We start from the raw sequence: 23,626 nt of genomic DNA on the forward strand, positions 1-23,626 counted from the left end.
AGGGTGGGTGGAAATAAGAGCATCAGCCTGGGGAAGGGAAGCCTCACCGCATGCTGAAGCTATAACATGTAGTTATAGTAACATATGTAATGCATCTGTATGGATGGTTATACACTTCCCTCGGGCAAGATCGGGAGAGTTTTGACGAGAATTTCAGTTTCGGTGCATTATGAGTGTCTTTAATGTATTATGTAACCAAAGTATCTGTATTAGTGCATCAAAAACCACTTTCAAGGGGTCTCACCTTGCCAGTGGCTTTGCTGTGGCTTGGGGGTCCTGGTGTGGAGGGGATCGAGTCCCAGGGAGGGTCCCAGAGCAATCCCAGCCATCTCTGCAGGGTTACTGGGGCTGGGGCATCTGCCTGTGTGACATAGCTGGGGCTTAGCAAGAAATGCTGGCTGTGATCCAATGCAGGGCTGCACACCTGGGGCCAGGCAGCACTGCATGGGTACGTATCTGGGGCTGAGGCAGCACCATGGGCCTTCACATTTGGGATGGGGCAGCACTGCAAGCATGCGCGTCTAGAGCCAGACCCTGGCATCTGGATCTGGGGTGGCACCGTGTGTACACACATCTGGAGCTGGGACAGCACCCAGGGCAAAGATATCTGAGCTCAGACAGCTCATCTGGAGCCTGGGCAACAACACCAGGATGTGTGTCTGGAGCTGGCACAGCAGATCTGGAGCTGGCACAGTGTATCTGGATGGGGGTCAGTGTGTCCCCAGCCATGGTGCATCGTGGCTGCTCCCCAGCACCCAGCCAGCCTCAGTGCCTTCCTGGGATGGGTGTCACAGCCTCCCTGTGCTGCTGCTTCCCATATTTCCCAATTTGTTTTGTTCACATCCACCATCAGTCCCTTTGGTGCCAGTTAAACTTCTCATCTTCTCCCAAGTGGCCACAGTGAGATGCGACTCTGTCCCCCAATGCAGCCAGTCTTTGAGCAGGAGGGGATGAGCATGAGTGTTCATGGCTTTGTCTTTCCCATGGCTTCCTCTTTCCTGTGCTGACAAAACTCAGTTGCTTCAGACTTCCTCGGAGGCAGGATACACTGCCTGGTCTTTCCAAACCCCATTGTGCCTCTTGCTCCGTTTGGGGCCCTTTGTGGTTTGCTTACATCTTCCTTACAGAAGGAAGATTTCACTTGGGACCCAGGAAGCTCCACAGCCTTTTTCCAACCATATGCCCACAACATACTCGCTGTGTCCAGCCCAGGGCTGGGGTCAGATACTCCCTTACCTACAAGCACTTTTTCCCTATCCCCTACCTGCCTTGGTTGCATTGAGCACTTGCGTCCCCTTTCCTCTGACAGCCCTCATGTCTTCAGGGGCCCCACTGGCCTTGAACTGAAGTGGCCAAGAAGATATGCGGGACAGCATGAGGACCATGGTGCCTCACTCCCATCTCCACTCTAGCATGACTTTCCCAAGCTGCATAACCTGCCCCGTGCAGGCGATTGCATCTCACGGAGGCTTCCTTGTTGGCTGCCAAGACCTGCCCTGTGCCAGCCCCTCACCCCCCATCTGCCACTGCCACCAGCACTGGGTGCTCCCGGATCCTGCCACCCCCTCTATGACCCCATGCCCCAGGGAACACCAGGCTCTGAAGCCCCTTTCCTGTCTCCCCAGGACGTGCGTGCTGCCCCAGAGTCACCGTCAGTTTGGCGCTGGGCAGAAACTTCTGACTGAGCTCGTTGCCAAATGAGATTAAGATTTAAGTGGATTAATTTAACATTTGTTATCTTTGGTGGGCTTGCTGCTGGCCAGGCACACTAAAATTACTGCAGTGAGTCAGAGGCTTAGTTTAGCAGGAAGGAAAGGTTGGGCCAGAATGAGCTTTGCTGCCAAAAGCAAAGCACTTGTGTCATACTCAGAGCTGTGTTTAGCACTGGGGACACAGGGGACATGGCCATCCCAGGCATGCCGTCCTGCAGCAGGTACCAGGCATGTCTCCTTCTCACCATGCCTGCATTGCCACAGTCGCACCTTCTGCTGCCCACCAAACCCCTTTATCCAGAGGGTCCAAATATTTCACCTTGAAACTCCTGTGGTGGCATTTGTGCTGCTGCCAAGGGGATGGGGAGCTGCACCCCCACCAGCGTGGTTCACAGGGGTTCCCTGCATGCCAGAAGGTCTGCAGCACCCTGTCCATCACCACAGGCTCAACAGTGCTGCTGGGAGATGATAGATGTGCCAGCAGGAGGGCAGGCCTGGGAATCGGGGCCTCTTGCGTCAATCCCACTGACATCAGTGTCCGGGCAGGGCTAGGTTCCTCTCTGCTGTTGAAGGAGTAAATATTTCCAGGTCCAAGCCCGCGCTTCAGCTGGATAAGGATGGACAGGACTTAGTGCAGGAACGAGGAAGGTGATGCCAATGAGAAAGCTTTGTTGATTGTGGGTTTTGGCCAGGCTAAAAGGACATTCTTGATATGGGAAATTTGCTCCTAGTCTCTGAAGTCGATCTGTCCTTCCTGCAGGCCAGAGCTCCCCTGTGATCTATGCAGGGGAATGGTCCCTCCCGTGCCCCTTCACTGGGAGTGGGGCAGCAACAGGGACAAAAATCAGCCAGGAAAAAAAGAGGAAAGTTTGGACAAAGAGTTTGCTTTCCCCTTGTGAGCGAAGGGAGTGAAGATAAGCATGCTGGGGTGAGTGGGACTGCACCAAGGTGAGCTGGAGTGCATCAAGGTGAGCAGGAGTGCATCAGGGTGAGCAGGAGGGCAGTAGGACCAGTGGGAGCACACCAGGGCGAGTGGGAGCACACCAGGGCAAGCGGGAGTGCGCTGGGGCAAGAAGGAGCACGACAGAGCGAGCAGCAGCTCGTGCCCATGGGGCTGCAATGCCCTGTTTCACGCTGGAGGCTGCAGGGGTTGGCTGTGCCCAGGCAGGTCTGGATGTGGCAGGGGGATAATTGGGGATAAAGCTCTCAGAAAGGGGCCCTTTCTTCTGCAAACATTGTTGTGGCCAAGGACAACAAACATCGCACAGCTGCCTTACCTCCTCCCATCTAGAATGACACTAAAGCGCTGTGGCTGGGACTGCCAAGCTGGGGCTCACCTCAAACCCCCCTGCATCCAGTCTGCAAGACACCATGCCCATCCTCCGTCTCTGTCCCCACCCCAGAGCACCATCTCCATGGTCGCCTGTGCTGGCTTTGTCCTTCCAGCCATTTGCTGTCCCCATACCCCCATCACAAGGGGCTGCAGCACCAGTCCCTCGCCATGGGCTCCCCTGCATCTGCCCCACGTCGGACCTGCTCTGCCCCCACACTGGCACAGCCCCTCGGTGTGAGCTGGGTCCCTAGCTGCGAACGGGACGTGTGGGTGGTGGAAAGCAGATACCGCAGCAGTGACTGCATTAGGTGTGTGCGTTAGTTCTTGTCTTCCAGCGAAATCTTAAACACCACTGGGTTTTCTGATGTAACCTATAGGGTGGTGGGGTTTTTTTTCAAGCTGACATATTTTGGAGATTTTCCACTTGCTAGAACATAGCCCAGAGGGGAAGATTTAATCTCTGAGAGGGAAAGGCCTGGTGCCAAAATCCTACGTGCAGGGTCACACAAGGGCAATAGCTTGCAGGGTGCTGGGCCCCAGCGCCCGACCGTGTCAGTGACAGCAGTGACAGCTGCATCCCCCAGCCCGCACCCCCCTCCCCTGCTTCTGCTGTGAGGAGGGAGAGAACCCCTTGTGATGCCTCCCAGAAAAGGGCACATGTCCCCTCTTGTCCCTGCAATGACACCCACATGGTGCCATGCCCCAGTGCCCACCCTCTGTAACAGCCTCCCCATGACTTCTCCCCACACAATGCCCACTATGCCAGCCCCCTGCACAGCACCCGCCTCCCATGCCCTTGCCCCACCGAAGGCTCCTGATTCCTCCCCTCAAGTCCCTCCTCTGTGCAATGTGCCCCATGCCAGATTGCTGTGCAATGCCCCCTCACGCTCATCCCCCAGGTCCCTGGGCAATGCCACATGCTCCCATGCCAAGACCCTGTGGGGTCCCCCCGGTGAATGTCCTCTCACACCAGACCCCTCCTCAGTGTTTTACCCCTGTGCCAATAGATCTGTTTACAAAGACTTGTACTGATCGGATTACAGGAATGGGTATAAACTGGGGAGGGGCAGATTTAGACTAGAGATAAGGAAGGAATTCCTCACCCTGAGAGTGGTGAGGCACTGGCACAGGTTGCCCAGGAAGGCTGTGCCTGCCTCATCCCTGGGGGCCAGGCTGGATGGGGCTTTGGGCAGCCTGGTCTAGTGGGAGGTTTCCCTGCCCATGGCAGGGTGGGCTGGAACTGGATGATCTTTAAGGTCCCTTCCAGCCCAAACTGTTCTATGATTCTATGATTCTATGATTCTATGATTCTATGATTCTATGAAATCTCCTGTGTGATGCCCCTGCCCCAAGACCCTGCACAAAGCTGTGTGCCGTGCTGTGCCCCTCCATGCCATACCCCCTATACCCACGCCCAAACTCTGTGAGATCCACCCTCCCCATGCAGCTCCCCCCACAGAACCCTGTGCCTACCCCGCACCCCACTCAATGCCCGCCCCGCCCCTGGTCCCTAGGCCCCGCCCCTTCAACTGGACCCCGACCCCGCCTCTCTCTTGGCCCCTCCCCGTCTGTTGTGGCCCCGCCCCATCCCCTGGTTCCCTGGTGCCCCCTCTCTGCACTGGCTCCGCCCCTCTCCAATGTCCCCACCCTCCCATTTGCCCCGCCCTTTCATGTGGCTCCGCCCATCTCTCTTGGCCCCGCCTCTATCCGGGGCCCCGCCTCCTTCAACGGGTCCTCTCCTCCCATGTGGCCACGCCCCTCACATTTGGCCCCTCCCCCTCATTCGTGGGCTCCCTCTGTGTCCCTGTCCGGTCCCTTTAGCCCCGCCCCACCTATGTCCCCGCCCCTCTCGTGTTGCCACGCCCCCTCCCCGCCCCCGCCCCTCGTTCCTCCCCGCCCCGCCATGTCGTCGACCCCCGCGGCGCGCAGACGCCCGGCGGCCGGGCCCGAGGGGGGAGCCCCCGCCGGAGCCCCCGTGCCCGGCGATGCTGAGCGGGGCATGGCGGCGCCGGGCCTCACGCTCTGCCTCAAGCTGCTGGCGGCGGCCTTCTACGGGCTCAGCTCCTTCCTCATCGTCGTCGTCAACAAGAGCGTCCTCACCACCTACGGGTACGGCCCGCCGCGGCCCCGGGCGACCCCCACAGTCCAGACCCCGCACCGCCCAGCCTTGGGGCCAGGCACCCCCAGGCAGATCCCTCGTCCTGGGGCCTTTTACACCCCTGGGTACCGCCGTGCTGTGGGGATGGGCCCGCCATGCGTCCCTCCCCCTTCCCCCTCCTTTCTCCCCGTGCATCCCCCCCTCCTTTCTCCCCGTGCATCCCCCCTCCTTTCCCCCCTCCTTTCCCCCCGTGCTTACCCCCCCTCCTTTCCCTCCGTGCTTACCCCCCCTCCTTTCCCTCCGTGCTTACCCCCACTCCTTTCCCCCCATGCTTACCCCCCTCCTTTTCCCCCGTCCATCCCCCCCTCCTTTTCCCCCGTACATCCCCCCCCTCCTTTCCCCCCGTGCATCCCCCCCTCTTTCCCTCCCCCCCCCCCCCCCCCCCCCCCCCCCCCCGTCCATCTCCTCCTTCCTTTCCCTCCGTGCGTGCCCCCACTTCCTATGGCCCCCCCCCCGCATGGCTGAGCAGTGGCCCCATGGCTACAGGCTCTGCAGGTTTTGGGGCTTGGGGCCGCTGCTGTCCCCCTCCCCACGCACAGAGCGGGGTGCGTGGCTGATGCCCCCCACCGTGTAGGTGCTCCCAGTGATGTCTGCTCTCTGCCTGCAGGTTCCCCTCCTCGCTGTGTGTGGGGCTGGGCCAGGTGAGTGGGTCCCTGACTATTACCCCCCTGACCCCCATGCTGGGGGGCTGTCGGGCTGACCCCTGCTGTCTTGCAGATGCTGGCGACGGTGGCGGTGCTCTGGGCAGGCAAGGCACTGCGGGTGGTCAAATTCCCTGACCTCGACAGGCATGTCCCCCGGCGGGTAAGCCCCCTCCTCAGACACCCCTCCTTCACCTCAAGACTGGGGGGTGGTCTCTGCCCCAGCCCCTCACCTGTGGGAGGTGCCACCAGATTTTTTGGCAGCAGGATTCCTGGGCTCGTTGCCCCAGCAGCAGTGAGCCGTGCAGGAGCCTGCGGCCACGGAGCAGCTGGGACACGTGCCTGTGTGAACATTTCCATCGTGGGTGGAAATAATTCTATATAAATTTATAAAATGAGGGTGCTGCTGGGGAGCTCCTTGGCTTTTGCTGGTTGCTCATGCTATGTATTATCCCTCTTAAAATTTTCTAGACGTTTCCTCTACCTCTTCTGTATTTTGGGAACCAGATCACAGGACTGTTCAGCACAAAGAAACTGAAGTATGGATGGTTTTTCTCTCCTGGGGGGTATACAGCGGGGTCCTTGAGGGGGTCTGGTGTTGGTGGGGAACTGCAGCTGGGCCCCAAGGCTTTGCAGGGGTGGGGTGAGCTGAGCAGAAGCCGCTTGGGGCGATACGGTTCCTCCTCTGCCCACGCTCCAGCAAGCTATGTGTGTGTTTCTGAACGCCTTCCCCAGGCTGTGGGCAGGGAAGGATGGGGATCTGACCTTCTCCAACTGTGGCTGAGGGTCTGGGGTCATCTGTGGGGTCCCCCACCCTGACAAGGTGCAACGTGAGCAGTGCCAGTCTGTGTGTGGGAGTAATGGAGTTTCTGTAAGGAAACTGGTAGGCTCATCAGTGCTCTGTTCTCTGGAGCCCATTGCTCAGCGGGTGGCTGCAGAACTGCATTTCGGCAACGCCGGGTTGAGGGAAGCCCTTTCACTCTGCTAAACCTTCTTCTTATAGCCTGCCGATGTTCACTGTCCTGCGAAGGTTTTCCATCCTGTTTACAATGTTTGCTGAAGGATTCCTGCTCAAGTGAGTCTTTCCAGCCCCTTCCCTCGAGGGCTTTCAGTGACAGATAACTGGATAAAGTTACGAAAGCCTGAAGGTGTTGGAACACTGTGCAGTGTGTCAGTGAGCTTTTGTGTGTTGAAGATCCGTGTGCTCAGGGATTTTGGCTCTAAGCAGAGTTTTGGGAACAAGGGTGGGCAGAGGAAGTGGATACAGAGAGCAGCAGTGTGTTACTTGTGCCAGTGACTTGCCTGGATTGGCACAGCCCTTTTCCTTGAACCTCCTTCGTGCCTGGAGGGAGCTGGGCCAGATGCGGTGCCACGTGTAGCTGCCTGGCGGGAGAAGATAGATGTGCTCTGTCTCTGCTTGCAGCAGAGCTGTGCGGTATAGTTCTGGATGGGGGGAGGTGTTGTGCCCAGACGCCCCTGCTAACAGCTCACCGCCACCTGGGCACATATAAAGACCCAAACTGCTCGTGCCGGGTGTCATCAGGCACCAAGGTGCTGTGCTGGTCCTCATGTGGTACCAAGCACCCAGATGAATGCTCCTCTGCAATAGGCAGAGTTGTAGGACTTCATAAAGTTCCAGCTTATCAATGCTAAGTTATTACTTTGCTTTAAATCAGGGAAAATTGTATAAAAATGTCTTGCTTTCACTTGCTGCTTTTGCACAGGTTTGTGTGCCTGGCGTTTTCTACCCCCCACCGATATGTTCTGGTGGAGGAAAGTTTTCTCTATGCTTTTCTCCAAAGCGCTTCAGTGAAAATTTACGGGGGGTGACACAGTGTCCTCCTGCTTCTCCTTTCAGGAAGAAGTTTTCTTGGAGTATTCAGATGACAGTATTTGCCATGATCATCGGTGCATTCGTAGCTGCCAGGTGAGCTCCCAGTTTGCTGTCCTCTCTCCGTTCTTATGGAAAGGCCCCCGCCTGGGACACCCAGCAAAGCTCAGGGGCGGCAAGGACCACGCTGTGTCCCCAGAAGAGAGAGAGAGTAAATGCTGACTTTTTTTTACTCTTGGACATCAAGTAGGAAAGAATGTATTACTGACCCAAATGCCCATCCCTCCTCCCATGATTAACTTTTTCTGACAACTTAATGGCTAAGCAGAAGGTGGAAGGAATCTTGCAAGCGTTACACTCTGCAAAGCTCCAAACTGTAACTTATGCTTTTTTCCTTTCCCAGTGCTGACTTGGCATTCGATCTGGAAGGATATATTTTTATCCTTATTAACGATGCCTTAACAGCTGCAAATGGTGCCTATGTGAAACAGAAGCTGGATTCAAAGGTAAGCTGACCTTCGGCTTCATTCTGGGCGTTGCAGCGTTGTGCTTAGTTTGGTAGCAGCTTGCATCTGAGGTGCAAAGGGGGGAGGCTCAGCTGATGCCACTCCATCTGTCTCCGAAAATCTCCTGTCCAAAAGGTTTGGCAATACCACTGTGCTGCTTTCGGTGCCAGCGTTGCTAAACAGCACCAGCCAGAGGTGGGCCCCTGTGCCGGTTATGACCGCAATCCCTTGCAACAGCAAAGAAATGGCATTTTGATTGATGCTGACCATAAAGCCCCTTGCAAGCTTGTTGCCTGAGTCTCTTACAGTTGGACTCAATGATCTTAAAAGTCTTTTCCAACCTAAATGATTCTGTGATTCTGATTCTGTGGGTTTTATGTGTGTATATATATACATGCACACGTGTGTCTGTGTCTATATATGTAAATAAATAGTCAAACTTTTCTGTCTCTGAGAATCCTGTGTGGATTTAGCTCGCAAGAGTCATTTTTTCAGTAGCAATGTGAATAAGGTTTTATGTTCCCATTTGGAACCAACTTAAATACACAGATGTTTCTTATTTCTAGGAGCTGGGAAAATATGGTCTGCTATATTACAATGCACTGTTTATGATCCTTCCCACCCTGACCATTGCCTACTTCACCGGAGATGCGCAAAAGGTAGGATTCCTGCCCCCAAAAGTGAAATCTTTATGGGCAAAATACCTTATGGGCAAAATGAGATGCATAAAAGAGCATTTACTGTTTGTTAGAAGGCACTTTTCTGTAACTTCACCCTCTTATGTACAATGGGAAATGCTCAAAATGTGAAACTGCAGAGTAGGTCATTATTCTCAGTTTACAAATCAGTTCTGCGTAGCATCCAAGACAAGAGGCTGGGGCAAGTGATAGTTTGAGGCCATGTTTGAGTAGAGAGGGAAGCTGCATAGGTAGATGGTAACTGTCACACGCTAGGCTTCAAATCCATGGAGTTCCTCCATTCAGGTATTTCTGTAATGCTTGAGGGATGGGGAAGTGCAAAAGCAGTAAGTGAAACCACATATTATTTAGAACAAAGAAGTGGAGTATTTTTAGAAGAAATGGGCTGCGCTAGACTCTTTCAGTCCTTTCCTCTCACTGGGGTGGTTGTTGCGTTGAATTTTTCTAGAGGTCGATTTGCCCACACTGCCCTAACAGGACGTGACCTGGTTTATGCACAGTTCTGTATATTTGAAATCTGTAGTAGTGTTATTATTACACTCACTGATGTGTTGCTGTACTCGCTCAGCTTTCCTAAGCAAGAGCATCTGCTTTTCATGCCTGCATGATGGAGCATCCCTCAACAGGGACAGAGAAGGCAAGTGCTGAAGGCTGGAAGTGTTTCCCACCCATACCCTGCTGAGTGGGTGCTGTGGGTGCCAATGCCAATGCCCCTGTCCCATTCCCACCCCCACTGTGCTGAGGCAGGGAGTGCCTGGTGGCTTTTCTCTCATTATGAGCTTAATGCCCTGATGGTAAGCCCTGGTGAGCAGTTGCTAAGATAATGAGCTGTGATTAGCGAGGAGACCCGATGGAGGTAGCTCAGACCTTCCCCTTCAGAAAGAGCAACTCGTTGGGGATAAAGTTTGGGGATAAAGTGCTCATTTATTAGCAGGAGTTGGCGGATGAGGAGCAAAATATTGCTCTCTGCTGCACTGTGCAGCCTCTGTTCAGCCTGTGGAGAAATTGCTTGTTTAGTTTTTTTTTTTCCCCCTGAATAAAATTCTTTTTCCCTGGCCAGGCTCCTGGCAGCCGGAGGCAGACAAAGATGCGCTCTGTTGGGGCTGCTGCCAGGAAACTCCACGTTTGCAGCCTGATGAAAAACCCTCTTGTGAAGGGTGTGCAGCTGAACGTGTCTGACGCGGGGATGGCTCCTGGGGAAGAGATGGGATGGGGGCTGCGTCGTGGGGGGCCACACTGGGGCAGGAGGGCTCTGCATAGGAAACCTTCACGCTGTACTCGTGCACGTGGATGTGTTATATCTTGCAGTTCATTAGCAAGCATCAAAGGTAATGATGTCTCATCATGCCATGCTTTGTGAGAGGCAGAAATGGGTGTGTTGATGGTGGTGAGCAAAGCCCTGCAAATAATTCCTGGAGGTGAAGAGATTGCATCTCCTGCAGGAATAACCAAATCATAAATCATGGAATGGTTTGGGTTGGAAGGGACCTTAAAGATCAGCCAGTTCCAACCACCCTGCTACAGGCAAGGACACCTTCCACTGGATCAGGTTGCTGAAAGTCTCATCCAGCCTGGCCTTGAACACCTCCAGGGATGAAGGTGTGCACAGCTTCTTTGGGCAACTTGTTCCAATGCCTCAGCACCTTCAGAGTGAATAATTTCTTTCTAATATCTAATTTAAATCTCCTCTCTTTCAGCTTAAAACAATTACCCCTTATTCTATCCCTGCACTCCCTGACAGATGGCCCTTCCCCATCTTTCCTGTAGGCCCCCTTTAAGTACTGGAAGGCTGTTCTAAGGTCTCCTTGGAGCCATCTCTTCTCCAGGCTGAACAAGCCTAACTCTTTCAGCCTGCCCTTGTATGGGAGGTGCTGCAGCCCAGGAAGGTATCACCCTGGCTGGCATATCATGTCCCTGTTGGAAAGGACCATCCCAGCTGCTTGGAGGATCCCTGTGCTCCTGGCAGCCCTTCTCTCCCCTGTGGGAGGGAAGATTGGAGGGCCCAGTCATCACTCTATTCTGCCCTCACCACACCATAGGCTGGTTGGGTTTGGCTGGGACCTCTGGAGCTCATCTGGTCCAACCCCCTCCCAGCAGGTGGCCCAGGACCCTCTCCCATTGGGTTCTGGGTGTTTCCATGGGTGGAGCCTCCACTACCAACCTGGCAGCCTGTGCCACTATGTCAACTGTGCCCTGAACAAGTGTTTGCTGATGTCCAGAGGGACCCTCCTGTGTATCCATGTGTGTCTGTGGCCTCTGGTCATCACACTGGGCACCCCTGGAAGAGCCTGGCTCCATCCTTTCTGTACCCTGCCCGCAGGTGTTCATACACATAGGTGAGAACTCCCTGAGCCTGCTCTACTCCGGGCTGAGCAGCCCCAGCTGTCCCAGCCTCTCCTGGGAGAGATGCTCTGGTCCTTTCAGCGTCGTGGTGGCCCTCGCTGGTCTCTCCCCAGTATGCCCATGTCTCTTTTGTACTGGGCAGCCCAGCACTGGACCCAGCACTTGGGGGTGGCCTTGCCAGTGCTGAGCAGAGAGGAAAGGTCCACTCCCTTGACCTGCTGCCAGCACTTTGTCTGGTGCTGCCAGGACACCATTCCCCTTCCTTGCAGCAGGGCTGTGTTGTTGGCCTGCGGTTAGCCTGGTGTCCTCCAGCCATCGGGGCTGTTGTGCGGAGCTGCTTCCTAGCTGGGTGGCTCCAACATGTCTTGGTGCAGGAGGTTGTTCCTCCCCAGGATCAGGACTCCACACTTCTTGTTGAGCTGCATCAGTTTCCTTCTGACCCGTGTCCCCAGCCTAGCTGGCAGTAATCCCCTCTGGCTTCCTTCCCTGTTCCCGTAGCAAATCAGCTCCTGCTGCTGGAGCTTTGGTCTCAGAGCCCTCCCCAGACTTGCAGCTGGCAAAAATGTGTTCAGCTGCATGGAGCGTAACTTCAAAACAAACAAACAAAACCCCAACAAAACAAGCCCTACCATGAAATCCAGGCTTCCTTTATCCATTTTGTCAGCACCATCTCCAGAGGTTAAATTCCCCTGGGATGTGCTGTCTAAGCGTTATGGTTTGTAATGGAGGAATCACAAGGAGGGCAGTTCTGGACAGCAACCAGCTGGGAAATGCCTTTCCTGGTCCCTCGTGCTGGTAGGGCTGTTGTTCACCACTGCTTATTCCCTGAGGGGTGTGCTAGGCGCTGCCACGGGCAGGAGATGATGTTGATGTGGACAACCAGCTGTCCCACAGCCTTGGCATATTGCACTGGGCTCTGTTTGGGTTTGGTTTTTCCTACTGTGACATGAAAGCCAATGTCAGGGGGTTGTTTCTTGTTTTGCTGTGAATTACTGTTTCCTCCTCTAAGGGCCGAGGTGTGTTTTTTGCAGGCGATGGAGTACCAGGGCTGGGCAGACGCGCTCTTCATCATGCAGTTTACACTGTCGTGTGTAATGGGGTAAGGCCGTATGCTGCTGCGGTGGGTGCTCCCTGGCTCACAGGGCTGGGCTGTATTCATGGAAACATGGGGTGCAGGGGAGGAGTTACCGTTCCAGACCTGGTGTATTCTGGTGGCATGAGCCATTCTGGCTTAGAAAATAATAAGAAATCTTTAGCTCTGGTGGGAACACCATTTCTGAGAGCTGTGGCAGATGGAAATTATTTCCCACCGTGCTTCAGTTCAGATTTAGTGAAGAAAATAGTGTTATAAATACCGCTGTACAGAAGAGGGGCAGAGATGAATGGCAATGCCTGAAGCATGTCCTGAAGCCTGACATCAGCTCTTCCTCCTGCAGGTTTATTTTGATGTACTCCACAGTTCTTTGCACTCAGTATAATTCTGCTCTTACAACTACAATAGTTGGCTGCATTAAGGTAAGTGGTTTCTCCGCCATCAGGCGAGCATTGCAGTTATTGTTGCTTGGGGCTGGTATTAAGCAGTGGCATTAGCTGTTGGCACAGGGGTGGGGTGTGCCTGGCACCACGGCGCGCTCCAGCTCTGCGTGGCCTGAGTCACCTCACACCTCCCTCCCGGGGTGTGCAGCGGGTGCCGCTGCCTGCAGGAGCAATTCCAGCAGAAGGCGTGAACAGCCTCAGGGCTGTTCCATCCACAGCCTCCCTGCATCCTGCTTCATGCTGCTTCAGCACAGCATGTCTCCCGGCTCCACAGCAGCACAGGAAGGGCTGGGCTGAGGCTCTGGAGCTTCTGCTGGGCATGGCATGGAAGGGAGGGCAACTCCAGTGGGATTAGTTTATGATTTATTATTTCTTTGCTGCTGAATGGAGTAGAAATAGACTGTGCATGTCTGCACAGCAGTCGCAGCAAGCAGCCCTGCATGGCACTGACTGTGGTCTGTGTGTCTAGCTTCTCCAGGGCTAATGACATACAAAAAGCCCAGAAACAGCTGTGTTCCTCTAGGTCACCTCAGCCCAATAAGCCTCCTGCAAAAATACTTGGCACTCCTGGATGTTATTCTCACGTTAGTGCTGGTCTCAAGATGAGGGAGAGCATCATGGCCTCAGCAACTGCAGCCCCTGTTCAGGAGCATTTCCCAGCAGCTATGACACACCCCCCCCCCCCTTCAAGTCCGGTGTTGCTACCATGTACCTGTTCCACACTGTCTGCATCTGGGGTTTCCTTTCTCCATATTGCTTAAATGCTTAGAGCATGTGCTTGCCTTGGGCTACAGAGAAACCTGTTGCTAAAATCTTGTTCCTTTGCAGAATATTTTAATAACCTATATTGGGATGTTTTTTGGAGGAGACTATATTTTTACATGGACAAACTTCATTGGTCTAAATATCAGGTAAGAACATTGGGCCTTTGCAGTTGTTATTTATGATTTGCAAGTCAAAATTGCAATGAGACTGAGATGGTTTGACTGGCTCAACAGTCTTCTCCAACCCCAAACTCCTCTGCGCTGGGGTCAGTGCTGCAGCAGAGGAGCCAGCGTGGCGCTGGCCTGTGTCTCACGGCACAGAGCCTGCTTACAGCTCGGGTTGTGGGGAGCCCCAGGCAGACGCTGGTTGTTTTAAAGCCAGAGCACACAAGCATATTTTAGCAGCATATCTAAGTTGTTCTCAGACTTGCATATCCGAATTGTATAACTAAGGTAGCAAGAGAAGTATTTTTTGGTGTATTTCCCTCGGTATTTTAGCACAGTGTTTGGAAAAGTCTCCTTTCTGGTCTGGAGAGAATTTCTGTATTGTAAGAAGTGGCTTTGTTCTCCCCCTGTCTTTCAGCAGGATTCCGTCAGTGGTGGAGTGTCTCTGGTGCTAGGCTTGGGGCTCAGGCTAGTGAGCATTTGGGTAAAAGTGAAACAAAACAGAGAATTTTCTTGCAAATGGATGCTTGCAGCACATCCTTGACCGCTGGCACACCCATGGCTTTGACTTTGGCAGGCGGTGTGTTTGCGGCTGCCCAGGGCAGGTCTATAGAACTGATAAATGTGTCCGTGTGAAGGGCAGCATCTCCTGTATCTGCTGGCAGCAGGTTGGTGCCGTGCAGAGCAGGAGTGAAACCAGCCGTGTAGCTGCAGTGGCTCTGAGCTGGGGTATCTCATTGTCCTCCCCTACCTTGTTTTGCAGTATTGCTGGAAGCCTGGTGTATTCATACATCACTTTCACGGAGGAGCAAATGAATAAGCAGTCCGAAGCTGGCATCAAGATGGATATTAAAGGAAAAAGCTCTGTGTGACCAGGGAAGTGCTTTTATTGGAAGCAACCTATTTCTGTTCAGCTGATTGTGGGCAGAATGTGGGAAGGAATCCAGGGTGCCTGCCAAGGAGTATCTGCGATGCTCTTAATTTGCACAATCCAGATTGCTGCCTTTACAAATTATTGGGAAGATGGGGAAGATGACTGACTGTGTAGTGAAGAATATGTCTGTCAAAGTCTGATCGTGAGGAACTAGTGGGTTTCTAATCATGCTGAGATTTGGCAGTAGAGGCTGGCACGAGCAGTGTACACATAATCCGGAGGACTGTGCCTAGTGCCAAGGGCTGCACCCCGAGCATCCTTGGCTGCCTCTCCCCTCAGTGCACCTGGGCACCATGCGCAGCCGGGGGTGGATGCCAGGGCCTCCCCAGGCTTGATCTCTCTGGTGGGGCAGCACCTGCTGGGCTGTGGGACCCAGCACAGATCCGTCTCCAGGGGGCAGGTGGGACCCCTCCTCTCCCAGGTGAGCACCAGTGTTCTCCCAGCAAAGCTGCTTCTGCAGGAAGTGCCCTGTTTGGGCCAAAGCCCCTTTGTTGAATGTGCAGTGGTCTCTGAATTTACATTTGTTGGTTGGTTTGGGGGTTGTTTTTGTTCTATTAATCCACTTTTAAAGCTGGGTTTACCCTCCTTCGTTTCTGAGAGCCCTGCAAACATTCACCCCTCTCCTTCCTGCCCCAGGTCTCTTTTACAAGGCTCAGGAACGTCCCCATCGTGAAGGTTTTACCACCACCAGTGCAGGGCCAGCAGCCTCCCTCAAACTACCCCAGCGTCAGAATCCCTTGGATTTGGGAAAGCTGCTGGCCGTGCTGGGGCTGGCCCCGGGTACAGGGACCTCGCAGGGCCCTTTGGATCCAAGGGGGAGTAGGAAAAGGGTTTGCAGGAGAGCTGCCATTGTCCCAGCTGGCACCCAGAGCCGCCTCCTTCAGAAAATCAGCTGCAAAGTGTGGGCTGATGCTCCTGCCCCTCCAATCCCTTTCCCACCCGTCTGCACTGTGCACATGCCTGGAAAAGGCATGGAAATTTCAACAGTGGCATTTTGGCAAGGCAATGGGAACCTCTCGGTGCTGGTGGGATGTGGATGGGGGTGCTGCTGCTCATCTCCATGGCACTGAGCGTGCACAGCAGTACCAGCCCTTCAGCTTTGGCAAGCCCTGTCCCACAGCTTGTTTTCTGATGTAGTAAGTTAGCTTCACTTTGTGACCCATTAAAAGAATGGGATTTTTAATAAGTCAGGCAGTGTTAACTGATTTTTTTAAAGGTTGTCTTACACAGCACTTGCTTCTAGGTCTCTCCTTGGATTGTCTTTTGGTTTTAAAAGAATTGTTTGTAATATTGGTTAGAAGAAAATTTTGGTAAAACTATGAGGATTTTTTGTCTACATTCCTTCAGTAACCAGGGAAATAGCTTCTATAGACAATATAAATTGTTTCTGGAAGGTATTTGCTAAAAAAAAAAAAAAGCACCTGCTGTTTAGCAAAGCTGCATTTATTGGAGTGCTGAACCCCAATGTCTTTACATGTGACCAACCGTTCTGTGACCGTGCTGCAGGGCCTGATGTGCTGGTGGAGATGTGAGGTGGGTCTGCTGCCACCTGCCCCGCAATCCCATCCCTGGAGTCCTCCTGGCCAGCTGTGCTGCAGCCAGGGTCTCCTTCCCTTTTGAGGGCAGCGGGATGGGGGCATTGGGGCTGGCGTGTTGCCGTATTTACACAGCAGCACGGGCAGTCGGTGCATTCTGGATCAAGGCACTGCCCTTCGGTGAGGCTCCAGAATGGGAGAAAGAAAAAAATTCCCTGATAATTTTCATTGCTTCCTAAATTTCAGTAAAACTTCAGCTTTGCTATCACTCGGCTGCAGAGCTCTCCTGGTTGTAGGGATGGCAAATGCCCCCTGCTGTACAGAAGCCCCAGAGCTGCTTGTTTGTCTGCTCTGGGGGAGCTCCTGGGCTCCTCTGGTCCCTGCAGTGCTGCCTGTGCCACTCTCAGCCCCCCTCAGCCCCCCACCTCCATCCCACCCGCTCTCAACGAGCTATTGCCAACTCGCTGTTTGCTCATCATGTCATGGAGGCATTCAAGGTCAGGATGCCGGTTCCGTCAAAAGCTATGATTGTTGTTCATTTTAGAATCTACTGGTTAGATTTGTTGTCCAAAGGGTAAAGTATTTTTAAAGCTTATTTTTTTGTAATGGGGCACAGTTCAGTGCCAGGGTCCGGATGGTATTGTATGCACTGGGAAAGCAAACAGAGGTCCTACAACAGTATTTTCTATGCTATTAATCAACTAAAATGTTTTCTATATAGATTCTATTTACAAAATGACCATTTTAGTGATTAAAAGAATGACCTTTTTATTTGAATGTATGGCAGGCTTTATATGTCCGTCAGTGATGATAGCAAAAAGGATTTTATGTGCCTATGTATTTTTGTATTGGCGTCAAATAAACCAATGATGTTCCCTCCTCCTGTCCTGCTGGCTCTTCCTTTCATCAGGAGCTGGCCCTGGAGCACCAAGAGAAGGATGGTGATAATGGAGATGCTGAGCCAAATAAACCAGGGGTGTGGCCAGCACCCCACCTGGGCTGAGGGATGACACTTGGCCTTTCAGTTTTAAATATCCTTTGAGGAAAAGATCTTAATAGGCTCCTTCAGCCAAACAAGCCCCCCTTGTGCTTTGCTAAATCAGTTCCTTCCCTTCTCCCCAGCTCTTAGGGGACCTGGAGGTGCCGCATAGGGAGAAGGGGCTCTGGGAGGCGCTTGATGCTCCTATCAACACAGTTAGTGCTCAGTGTGTGAGGCTGCACTGTACCCGTGGCCTGCTCACCCTCTGCTGGGGCGCTGGGGCTGCCCAGCTGCAGGTAAGGGCAGCGCTGGGACTTGGAAAGAAAAATTCACCACTAGTTTGTGACCCAGGGCAGCTGCTGCCCTTCAGGGCAGCCCCAACCTCTTCTCCTTCCTCTCCTCTGTGACCAGAAAGTGTTAGGTAAGGACGGGGCGAGAGCTGGGGTTGGGGGGATGAAACGGCTCCTGGTTTAATCCAAGAAGAGGGGGTTGTTCCTGCAGTGTTTCCCACAGCAGTAACAGAGTCGGTGTCCCACTGCAGCGTGGGGATGGGGAGGCTGTGCTCTGTGAGCAGAGATACTCTGACAGCGGTTTTCATCAAAAAACACTCAGGCATTTTTTATGCACAGTATGTTTAAAAAAATATTTTAATAAGCTTTTTCAGAATTGCAGAGGGGGAGTGGGGGTAAGAGAAGGGAATTAATAACAGTGCAAAATTACTGTGTGTGGAAAACCATAGAAAACTGATTTGTAAATGTGTATGGGGGGGGGTGGTTTCTTTAATCTCACAGTTAACCCTTTAGAAAGCCCAGGAAGGATCGATGCTGTTGAACTGGATTCTCTGTTCAGGTGCAGTCCTGAAGTACGGCATGAATCCAGGCCACCAGCTCTGGCTGAACCCATCACAACAGTGCTTGAAAACAACCCGTGTGCCACATGCGACTTGTGATCTTTGCGACACAGTTTGGGTACATGTTCAACCCCTTCCAGGCTCCAAACTGTACTAAAGGCTTCTTAAATGAAATCAAAGTTACTGTAGTTCTAGAATTTTAAATATCTTTAGTAGTGCAATGACTTATTAAGTTATAGTGGCTGCATTTTGAAGAACATGGACAAAGTATTGTATAAAACACCAGCATAAACAAAATGTAAATTATAATTAAGTATTCTTAAAGTCTAGCTGAGCGTTACATACTTGTTGATTATGGAATGTCAGGTCTCTTCTACGTATCACCATAAAAAGGTAATATAAAAACCAAAGCAACATTCCTGAAAATATACACAGTGCTGTATTTCACACACAAGCCTGAGACAATTCACTTATAAACTTTCCTATCACTTTTTGGAAGTATTTCCAACTTGCAAACAAAAATGCATAAAAATAAAATGGCAAACAGGGTCTAGTTGCAAAGATGCTTCAAAGCACTGCACTGCCCTCAGTCTGAAACCATCTCAAGCCCTGATCTAAGGCTGGGATACTTTGGGTTTCCCTTAGTAAAACAGACTGTAAAGTTAACAGCAACGTCTTACTAAAGCAATTGATTGATCACTTAATTATCTGATTAATGCAGGCCATATATTGAACCTTCCTGATGTGCCTCTCCACGTTGATTGCTAGTTCTGGGGAGATGTCAGCTTCTGCAGGTAAGATGGGATCATTCACATCCTTGGGAACAGCAGGTTAATACGGAGCCAGGCGAGATCCAACAGATTTGGCTCATTAATGGCTACACTTTCCAAGTACACATCGTTGAGATGCAAACAAACCAAACAAAACCCTTAGCAGTTGGTTTTTTTAGGTTGATATATTAGTTTCAAACCATAGGACCGTACATTTAAAACTGGAATTGTGGAGACTCAGAAACTGTAAGTAAAATTAACCAATTAAAACTAGCAACACCTGTAAGCCACACGAGGAGGAGATAAGGTTGCAAATTATACAAATGAACAATTGTTCCTATTTTTAATACAGTAGGTGTGTAGCTGTGGCTTAAAAACAAATTTAAACCAAATCATTAGTATCAAAACCCTTTCTATTTCATGGATGTAAAACCCAATTCAACCACTTTCAGACCGTGCTACTGGGCTGGTGAGCATCGCTCCCTCCACGTGCTTTTATAAAGTATTGTCGTTCCTTGCACTTTGATCGTAAAATAGTTAGCCATACCCACTCCCACTTCTTACACAGGCAACTCTCCATATACCAAATGTCTCTATGTGTAAACGCTGTACTGAGTACATGTATGTGATGTTTCTGCTCCCGATGGAATATTCATCCATATAAGGTCCATGAGTTCTCAGAAATTCAAGATGAGGCTCCCAGCTGCACATCTCTGCACATTTCTAACCCGTACAGTCAGAATCCCTGGACCCATTTCCTGCCCTTCCTGTGCTCTGTGAAATGTAGAAGACGACAGACAGATTGCAAATAAAGTGATGGATAAACTAACACTTGTGAACAAGGTTTAGTAAACTTAAGCATTTGGCCAATGTGAAATTTATCTGAGCTCAAAATAAAAGGAAAAAATATATAATGAAAGCAAGAAAATTTGAGCAACTCAAGGATCACACTCACTTAACAAATTTTTATCATCACACTTTGCCATAAAACAGAACTAAGAAAAATAATGTTTTCAAAATCGAACGACTTATAACCATTCTTGATGTTAATCTTTCGCTGTTTTCTGAGAAGAAAACAAAATGTACAAGACTAATAAGAATTTTTTAAGTCAATTGGTTTGGTTTGGGTTTTTTGCTGGATTTTTTTTAGAAAAGACTTCAGCAAAATAAAACAAAGCTGACGTTAGACTCAGGATATCAATTCTCTCATAAAAGTTTACCAACTGTACAAGTTAAGAAAATTATACAAGCTTTTGTTTTAAGAAAGGACAGTTCAATCAAGCCATAAGTACTGTAAAAATCTTTCAAAGGCTACAAAGAAATCTGGAAAAATACAGAATGTATTTCTTTAGTCCAGATAAAGAATATGGAAAGACATCATTGATGTCAAAAATTTTACATATACAAACCTGACCTGGTTTATTTATTTACCTTTAAAAACTTCTATATATAAAAATAGTTGTGCTCATAACTTTCAGGATTCATAAGGGTTCCTTAACAATGGAATGACATTTCCCTCTTCCTAGCATGGGTGAAAGTCTCTGTGCCTGCTCTGATGCATGTCTTGGCATTCTTTAATTCATTTTAACTTCCTGCAACATTTGAACCAGCCCCCTGCTTCAAATAGGATGCTTTGTTCACTTGTACAATGCTTAATTGGTGTATTTTATAATTATACACAGAAGTTTCTTTAATGTATTAGGCTGGGAGTGTTCTTGCAGAAACTCACTGATTTGTTTCTCACATTTTTTAGGGCCTTTGATTTCCCAGAACTAGAGTTGCCAGCTCTGAGAAATGGAATATTCTCCTACTGCTTTTTAGCACTGAAAAAAAGAAGTAATCAGATCTTAAGAGCCAACTAGAAGGTATTAGAAAAAAGTCTCAGCAGATTGCTTTACAGAACTGGATTTCGTAAGGTAACCCATCAACCCTGAAAATTTTAGACACCCAAAATTCACTCCAAGGAATAAAATCAGCTCCCAGTATTCAGTCATCCAAAGTTTCTAGTTCTTCAAGCTTTCCGTGTGAGTTTGCTTCTTGGAAGAACTCTGAAGAACCTGGACTCTCTTTTCCATTGCTGTTAATTCTTCTTCTTTTTAGAGGTCTTTCATTTTTTTCTTCAAAATCACTTTCATTTCTTGAAGCTGAATGAGCAAGTTTTGGGTCAATGGAAAGGTTTTCAGTTTCATACCCATTTGTATCCAGATCCGTGTGAGGTGTTTTCTTGCCACTAGTAGGTCCGTTTACATGCAGTCCTTCGGTTTTTGCTTCATCTTTATTTGGTACCTCACCTGGCCCATTTGCAGACACTCCTGTGTTACAGACATACCGTAAAAAGAGAACACAAGTGTAAGCAGTAGCAGAACAATCCGTGACAGGTTAACAAAGCAGAAGTCTAACTAGCCCATTGAACTAAATCCTGCTCTCCCTATTCTCACTGGGTCATGAATGAGCAATTTATCTGCATACAGATATATGGCAGATGCATCATGACAGGTTATGGAAGTCCTTATAAGCAAAAGCAGCCAAGAAAATGGCCTGGAATCCCATAAATGGACACGGTGCAGACGACTGGCCTCACCTGGGCAGTTTCTGTAGCTTCCACTTGACTTTAACAATCTATTTCAGCCCCCAAGGTCCTCCCTCCTCTTGATACCGCTTTCACTTCAGCTCCTTTGGAGCAGCTGTCCCATGTTTTGGAGTTTTGATTCCTTCACAAGTGATCATGCCCTGGGCTCTTCTCCCATTCCTAACTGCCCTTCAGTGCCCCAAGTCTGGTAAGAAGAGCCAACAGTGTTCCCGAGACAAGCACTGGAGAAGCACTAGTCGTTACATGACAGCCCAGTTCCCATCTCTGTTGTTTTAAGCATCCTGCACGGGGCTCCTCACCCAGTTCCCATTACACCCTCACACTGACAGAAGACAATACAGAGCAGAAGACAATAACAGATTGTGACCACTGGCTAAATGCAAACACGTAGCTGCTGACACCTTGGAAAAACATTTAATACTAAAATAGACTGGGTTTTGGAGAGCAAGCTGGACTTGTCACCCGCGATGATTTGGCAACCCTGTTTAGGAGGGACAAAGCACATGCTTACCATTCTGATTACTGTTGCTGGTTGTGCTGTCTTCCCTTTCCGACTGGCTGGTGCTGCTGTTGGAAGTTGTTGGAGGAGGGGACGGAGCTCTGCTGGAAGCAGCACTTTCGCTTTCATCCAGGAGACGGTCCATATAATCTCTACACAACAGAAACAGCATATTCAGCATTGCCCTTGCTGTGTAAAGGATCGGTGTGAGTTGCACAAAAAATATTCACTGCATGTAGTGCAAGTGCAGCCAATTCACACTGTATACCTTTTGAAATGCAGACTTCTCTTGCAAAGTTAACAACTTGAAGATCTCCTGTGTTGACTGGCCCAGGTATGGTTTGTCTGCAGCAACTACGTATTTGCTGACCGATCGCTGCAGCCAGGGAATATAAATTCAGCCTGTGCTTATGCTAAGCCCCGTAAGATCACATGCAAGCAGAAACTTCCAAGATGCTGTGATATTGGGGACTGGGTTTTCAGGGGGGACTGGAATCACTGATGTTCTCAGGCAGGTTCACGCTAAGCTCTTGCAATTTGCTGCGGCAGTGATAATGTACCATTAAATAATTGAGTTTTGTGCACGTAAAGCCGCAAAAGGGGTGAACTTAAAAGCCAATGAAAAACTTCAGTGTTTGAGACATCTCCATATCTGAAATCTATTACAGACCTACAATTTAGGTCACTAATAGTAAATCTCTTACAAACGATTTAAACAAAGCTGGTTGGTAAAGCCCTTGTATGTATGGTATTAGTCTGGATTAACTCCAGGAACAGCATATCCTCACACACAATTATTCTGGAACTGATATTGCACCCTGAATTCCCGTATCTATCTGCAAAAGCAGTCAATCATAGACAAGTGCAATCCTTAATGACACTTCTTCTGATCACCACATGCAGTCAACTGCAAAAGAATCAGAGTATGTTTCAAGTGATTAACAACCAAAGATGTCAAGTAATTTGGGCAAAAATGGAAAAAAAACTCAAAACCCAGATGAGAGAAGAGAGGGAGACAGACAGTCCCTGACAAGTGGTTAAGAAACCCCAGCAGCTCTGAGTGCCTTCCTGTAATGCTCTGCTTTACAAAGCCACAGATGGCAACCCTTAACGTCACAATGCAACTTGACTTCAATGGTCCACCACACAGTTCTACGATGTTTAAAGAAACAATAATATTAAAAAGAAGGATGAACAGAGAAGCCAGAAACAAATGAGAATTAAAAATAACAGTCAAAAGACTTGGAGAAAGTCAGCGGAAATAGTGGGATACTAAAATCACAGCAGTGGAATGAAGGGCAGAAGAATATGTTGGCTCACTTGCTTAGATTTGAGGGAGACCACACAGCTATGCACAGATATACCCCTCTTTGCCTAGCAGGCATGAATGGGGAAAGGAGCTACACACACCCAAAAAAGCCCTACTATCAGGTACTGTGTTGGCCAGAATTCTTGCCAAACAATACATGTCAAGAATATACTACAGTGTGTAGCACAAATCCCACCTGAAACTTGTGACTAATGCCTTCCTATAAAATGCCTATTTAAAGTAAAACAAGTATTTTAAAAATTCCACGTAGTTGCAGAAATGTCACATTTGTGAAACATCTAAACAGAAAACAAACTAAATTAAATAGGGATTCAATGTAAATTGTTGGCCTTATTCCAAATAAATATATTTTAGAAATTACATCACAGGCGCTAGTAAGCCTTTCTTACACCTTGGCTGTTTTCCTGCTGCTGCAAACTGGGACTATGGAATCCGTAGGTTGTTGTACCATT

General features: G+C 50.1%; 2 protein-coding genes across 2 annotated transcripts in view; one reads left to right on the forward strand and one right to left on the reverse strand.

Annotated features, from left to right (window-relative positions):
• Nucleotides 1-4,927: 4,927 nt before the first annotated feature.
• On the forward strand, nucleotides 4,928-17,043 carry SLC35D1 (solute carrier family 35 member D1). The gene is made up of 12 exons (XM_054073338.1): nucleotides 4,928-5,154; nucleotides 5,811-5,844; nucleotides 5,921-6,007; nucleotides 6,316-6,383; nucleotides 6,848-6,919; nucleotides 7,703-7,771; nucleotides 8,079-8,181; nucleotides 8,748-8,840; nucleotides 12,254-12,321; nucleotides 12,659-12,737; nucleotides 13,587-13,669; nucleotides 14,451-17,043. Exons 1-12 carry the CDS (start codon nucleotides 4,949-4,951, stop codon nucleotides 14,557-14,559), a joined length of 1,071 nt encoding a protein of 356 aa, XP_053929313.1. The 5' UTR covers nucleotides 4,928-4,948; the 3' UTR covers nucleotides 14,560-17,043.
• Nucleotides 17,044-17,768: 725 nt separating this feature from the next.
• Nucleotides 17,769-23,626, reverse strand: part of MIER1 (MIER1 transcriptional regulator) — a 37,012-nt gene continuing 31,154 nt past the window's right edge. The window contains exons 13-14 of the mRNA XM_054072953.1: nucleotides 21,857-21,996; nucleotides 17,769-21,067 (exon numbers count right to left, since the gene is read on the reverse strand). Coding sequence (XP_053928928.1) covers nucleotides 20,742-21,067; nucleotides 21,857-21,996 — 466 coding nt within the window. The 3' untranslated portion in view covers nucleotides 17,769-20,741. The remainder of the gene's footprint in view (nucleotides 21,068-21,856; nucleotides 21,997-23,626) is intronic.

This window comes from Cuculus canorus, chromosome 8 (assembly GCF_017976375.1).
Source record: "Cuculus canorus isolate bCucCan1 chromosome 8, bCucCan1.pri, whole genome shotgun sequence".
Taxonomy (NCBI): Eukaryota; Metazoa; Chordata; class Aves; order Cuculiformes; family Cuculidae; genus Cuculus; species Cuculus canorus.